The sequence below is a fragment of the Antrostomus carolinensis genome, unplaced genomic scaffold (assembly GCF_000700745.2).
Source record: "Antrostomus carolinensis isolate BGI_N321 unplaced genomic scaffold, ASM70074v2 scaffold44210, whole genome shotgun sequence".
NCBI classification, from domain to species: domain Eukaryota; kingdom Metazoa; phylum Chordata; class Aves; order Caprimulgiformes; family Caprimulgidae; genus Antrostomus; species Antrostomus carolinensis.
In genome coordinates this window covers 1,059-5,262 of record NW_010289930.1, presented here as the reverse complement: position 1 = coordinate 5,262, position 4,204 = coordinate 1,059, and the positions used below count along the sequence as shown (strand labels likewise).

Here is a 4,204-nt window from a genome sequence, read left to right as displayed (position 1 = left end):
TTTTTTTTTTTTTTTTTTTTTTTGTCACAGGAATTTACTCCGTTGCTGGGGAAATGACACCCATGGGTAACTTCAGGCCGGGTAAGTCATCATTTTTTTACCTTTTCAGGCTTTTTTGTAGCATGGATGGAAAGCAGAACTCCCCAAGACTAAACAGGGCTTTATTTTCAGCTCAGTTGGTCAAACATATCTAGCTATATGCGACGTTTCTCTTTGAATTTGGTTCCTTTTGTCAAAGGAAACCAAATAATTCCAAAAATATCCTGAAAATTCATACTGGGGGGATTGAGAGGGAATTTATCGCTCCATCCTCACTCTTGGATCCGGTGTTCCTACTTTCACAGGCTCAGATTCATCCTTTCCTGCCGCAGAGAGCATCAAACTTCAGCAGAATTGCTTAGGTTTGCAGCCGAGGGCAGAACCTGGTTCCCAAAGAGCGGAGTGATGCTATAAAACTCTATAAAAATGATAAAATTTATATATATTGAGAAAATGGTGTAAAAATGTTGCCGGAGGTGCTGCAGATTTACCAAAGGGGAAAGGAAATTGCATTTTTCATGCTTTCTGAAGGATTGAGTTGATCATTAATGGCTTGGCTTACCCGTTAATGTAAAACCCCGATTTTCACCCATTTTTTCCTCTTGTGTAGCGTCCCCAGACAGCTTTGAGGATGATTATGATGATGTGTCCCTGTCGGAGTCAGATCGAGGCTGCAAGCCACCAGTGGCTGATGATCTGCAGAGCCAGAAGAGCAAAGGAGGCACAGGTAGCACCCACCTCCTCTCTCCACGTCACCCGTGCGGTTGAGAACTTCCATGGGGCAGGATTTGCCTCTAAAATACCCCCAAAACATCCCCCAGTGACTCTTTCCTTCCTCCCAACAGGTGTTTACATCCTGGCAGGGAAACCACCATCTCCAAATCCTTCCCAAAAGGGTGAGTCGCTCTCAACCAATGCCGCTGTCCCACAGCAGAGGTCTAGGCCGGATCCAAAACCAAGAAGCTGGGATTTTTCCCCAATTTCTTCCACGCTGCTCTATGCAGGTGACCCAGAGCCCAGAGGTGACATGGGACAGAGCCGCAGGATGACGTCGGTGGCCGTCCTCTACATCCTGGTAGCGCTGAGCTTCGTCGCGTGGGTGCTGCTCTTTGCCTTGGCCATGGTGAAGCGTAAGTGTCCCTGGAATGGTCCCCATTGGGCTGGGAAGCAGCTGTTTTGGTGAAATACTCAAAAAAAAAGCATTTTTACTGTTAAGAAGAACACGTGGCTTTAATAACGCGATGTTTTACATGTCTGTCAACATGGAAACTGCAGTTAAAGCCCGTTCGTCTTCATGCTTTGGTTGTAAATCCATCCTGATATGTGAATTTTAGGATTTTATCACCAAATCCTCCCCAGGGTGTTACATCCAGATGCTGCCTCCATCTGCCCACACCAGCAGCACTACCTGTTTGCTACAGGGTGTAAATCCAGAGTAAATCCTCTCTGGAATTCCCCGCTTAACCCAAAAAAAGCCATAAACTGGGTAATTTTATATGCCACTCAGGACTCCTCGGTATAATCCAGCCATGTTTTCCTCCTTCATTTTCATTTCAGAGATAGAAATCATGGAGGAGTTAAAGCTCTTGAGGTTGAACTACTCTGAGAATCTAGCCAACGGTAGGTCCTGGGACTCAAATCCCCACCATGAACTTTTAAAGGTGGTTGGGAGACACCAATTTTTTGGTATTTAGCTCTTTTCTGGCACCAATTTTGCCATTGGGTGTAAATTAAGGAAAAATCAACCAGCAGCTCCTGGTTCTGCTCTGTTTTTTTGTAAAGCAACGCTGACTTTAACTTGTTTCTGATTTCCACTGGGAATTACACTGGGGTAATTTTGCAAAAGTCAAAGATAATGGGCAAATTCCTTATCCACTGCCAAATGAGTGATTAATTAAATGATAATTTGGGTGATATTGCAGCAAAATGTCACCCAAAGAGAAAAAAAACCCAAAACACAAAAAAGCTGGTGATGTAAGAGATTTTGCAGCCCTGATTGTGGTTTCGACACATGGAAAAATAAAAAATCCTGGGGAAAAAAGCTCAAGATTTGGGTAAAGTGAAAGGGAGAAGCAGAAAAAATTGGGGAAGGGATGGGTCTGGTGAAGGTCACTCACCCCTTTGCGCTCCCCAGTGAGGCAGGAGCTGTCGGAGACGCAACGGGAACAGACGCGGATGAGGAGCGGGATGCACAAATACTACGAGGAATTGCAGGATATCACAGGTAAAGCCAAAGCTGCCTCCACCTTGACGTTCCTTATCACTGTGCAAGAAACCTCCTGGTTTTAACCCAGAAAAACCACAATGGTCTTTTAGAGATGGAAAATTTGGGTGATTTATACCAATTTTGAGATGTTTCCCTCTCTGGGGAAGCTACAGAGTTTTCCTCAGCAGAGAAAAACTGGGGTTTTTTTCCTGGATTTGGGTGGTTTCTCGTCCTTCCAGCGCTGATCTGCAGATCCGTCCTGGATGGCAAGAAGTGCTCAGCTGGCTGGAAGATCTTCGAGAAAAGCTGTTACTCCTTCTCAACTGAGACGATGAACTGGTCGGACGCAAAGGAAATCTGCGCTGATCAAGGCGCTCACTTGGTCACCATCAACTCAGAACTGGAGCAGGTCAGCTTGTGGGTGAAAACAACCTTGTTTTTTGGCTTCCATGGTGCCCAAAATACCCCTTTTCTTGGAGAATTCCTACTCTGGCAAACACAGGAACTCAAAATTTTATTTTTTTCTTTTGCTAAAATTAACCAAGTTTGGCCATCAGGCTCGTAATTATTTGGAGGTGGAGAGAAGTGCCAATGGCCAAGCTGAATTCAGTCAACTATGACTTTGTGTTTTTAGGAAAAAAATGGTAAAAATGGAGCAAAAAAGGTCAACATCTCCTTTCCAGAATGCTGTATATGAATTTTGCTTTCATCCACCTAAATTTTTCACTGTTTCCCAAAAAACACTGCATGGATATCACAATGATTACCTCACTTCAATTGCCAAAAGCCTTGAGATGCTCTATAGTCCACTGGAATTATTATTTTCGGGCTGTTTTAACCAATTTTGCTTTTCTAGAAGTTCCTGAAGGACAATATTAACAACAGCAGCACGTACTGGCTGGGAGTGACAGATCAGCTGGAGGAAGGCACCTGGGTCTGGACTAATGGCGAACATACGAGTATTAGGTAAAAACTCCCTCCAAAACCAGAAAATAATCAGAAAATAAATGGAAAATGAAGAAGTTAACCCACCAAAACTTCGGGTTTTAGTAGTTTTACGTAAGTCAAAGGGTTTACGTTGGAAAAATGGTATTTTCAGAGTGTTTTCTTGCTGGTGGTAACAAAAAATTGAGCATTTTAGTGGTTTCCTTCCCTTGAAATATACATTTTATCTCTTCCTGAGAGACCTCTGCTGCTGAGCGGTTAATTTTTATTAATTTACTTTTTTTTTCCTTTTTTCTCCTTTTTTTCCTTCTTTCTCCAGCTACTGGAATACGTGGAAGGAGAACAAGGACAAAGACCAGAAGGACTGTGGCAGCATCGGGCCTGATGGCATCTGGAACGACGACAAATGCTCCCACTCCAACCACTGGATTTGTGAAAAATCCTGGAATTGCTGACTTCAGCATTATTTTTTTTCCTGTTTACAGAGAATTTTCAATGCACTTGGAAAAAAAAGTACATTTTATTTGTCTTGTTTGGGAGCTGGATGAACTCATGCAGCTCCGGGTGGATCCAGAGCCTCCACATTTTTTTCCTATTAATGACATACAATTCCTTAAAAAAAAATCAGTAAAATCCCACTGACCTCCAGACTTGCAAGCCTGACCCAAAAACCATGAAAAAAGGCATTTTCAGTTAAAATAACAACTGTAAAATGGTCAAAAAACCCACTTACCAGCACAAAACCATCCTGTTTCTCAGCGTCGCTGAATTTCTCCTTTTCCCCCTCAGCTCTGCTGTCATGTCACGAGTTTGCTTCACTCTCAAAAAAGACAATTTCAGTAAAATCTTGGGTTTTTCCCCATTTTCAAAAGACTTTTTTTCATATTTATCCTTTCCTCCTCCAGGCATCTGCTCCCGTCTCTACATAACTGTGTCCTGGCAGCCAAAAAACCCCTAAAGCCCCAATTCTGCTGACTTTTATGTAAAAGACAATTTCAGTAAAATCTTGGGTTT

General features: G+C 42.9%; 1 protein-coding gene across 1 annotated transcript in view; it reads left to right on the top strand.

The window, feature by feature from the left end:
* The window catches only part of LOC114818741 (C-type lectin domain family 17, member A), a 4,064-nt gene extending 419 nt beyond the window's left edge, over nucleotides 1-3,645 (top strand). Inside the window, exons 2-10 of the mRNA XM_029085968.1 lie at nucleotides 31-81; nucleotides 650-766; nucleotides 885-935; nucleotides 1,044-1,169; nucleotides 1,597-1,659; nucleotides 2,174-2,263; nucleotides 2,485-2,654; nucleotides 3,102-3,211; nucleotides 3,510-3,645. Coding sequence (XP_028941801.1) covers nucleotides 31-81; nucleotides 650-766; nucleotides 885-935; nucleotides 1,044-1,169; nucleotides 1,597-1,659; nucleotides 2,174-2,263; nucleotides 2,485-2,654; nucleotides 3,102-3,211; nucleotides 3,510-3,645 — 914 coding nt within the window. The remainder of the gene's footprint in view (nucleotides 1-30; nucleotides 82-649; nucleotides 767-884; nucleotides 936-1,043; nucleotides 1,170-1,596; nucleotides 1,660-2,173; nucleotides 2,264-2,484; nucleotides 2,655-3,101; nucleotides 3,212-3,509) is intronic.
* The last annotated feature ends 559 nt before the right edge of the window (nucleotides 3,646-4,204 follow it).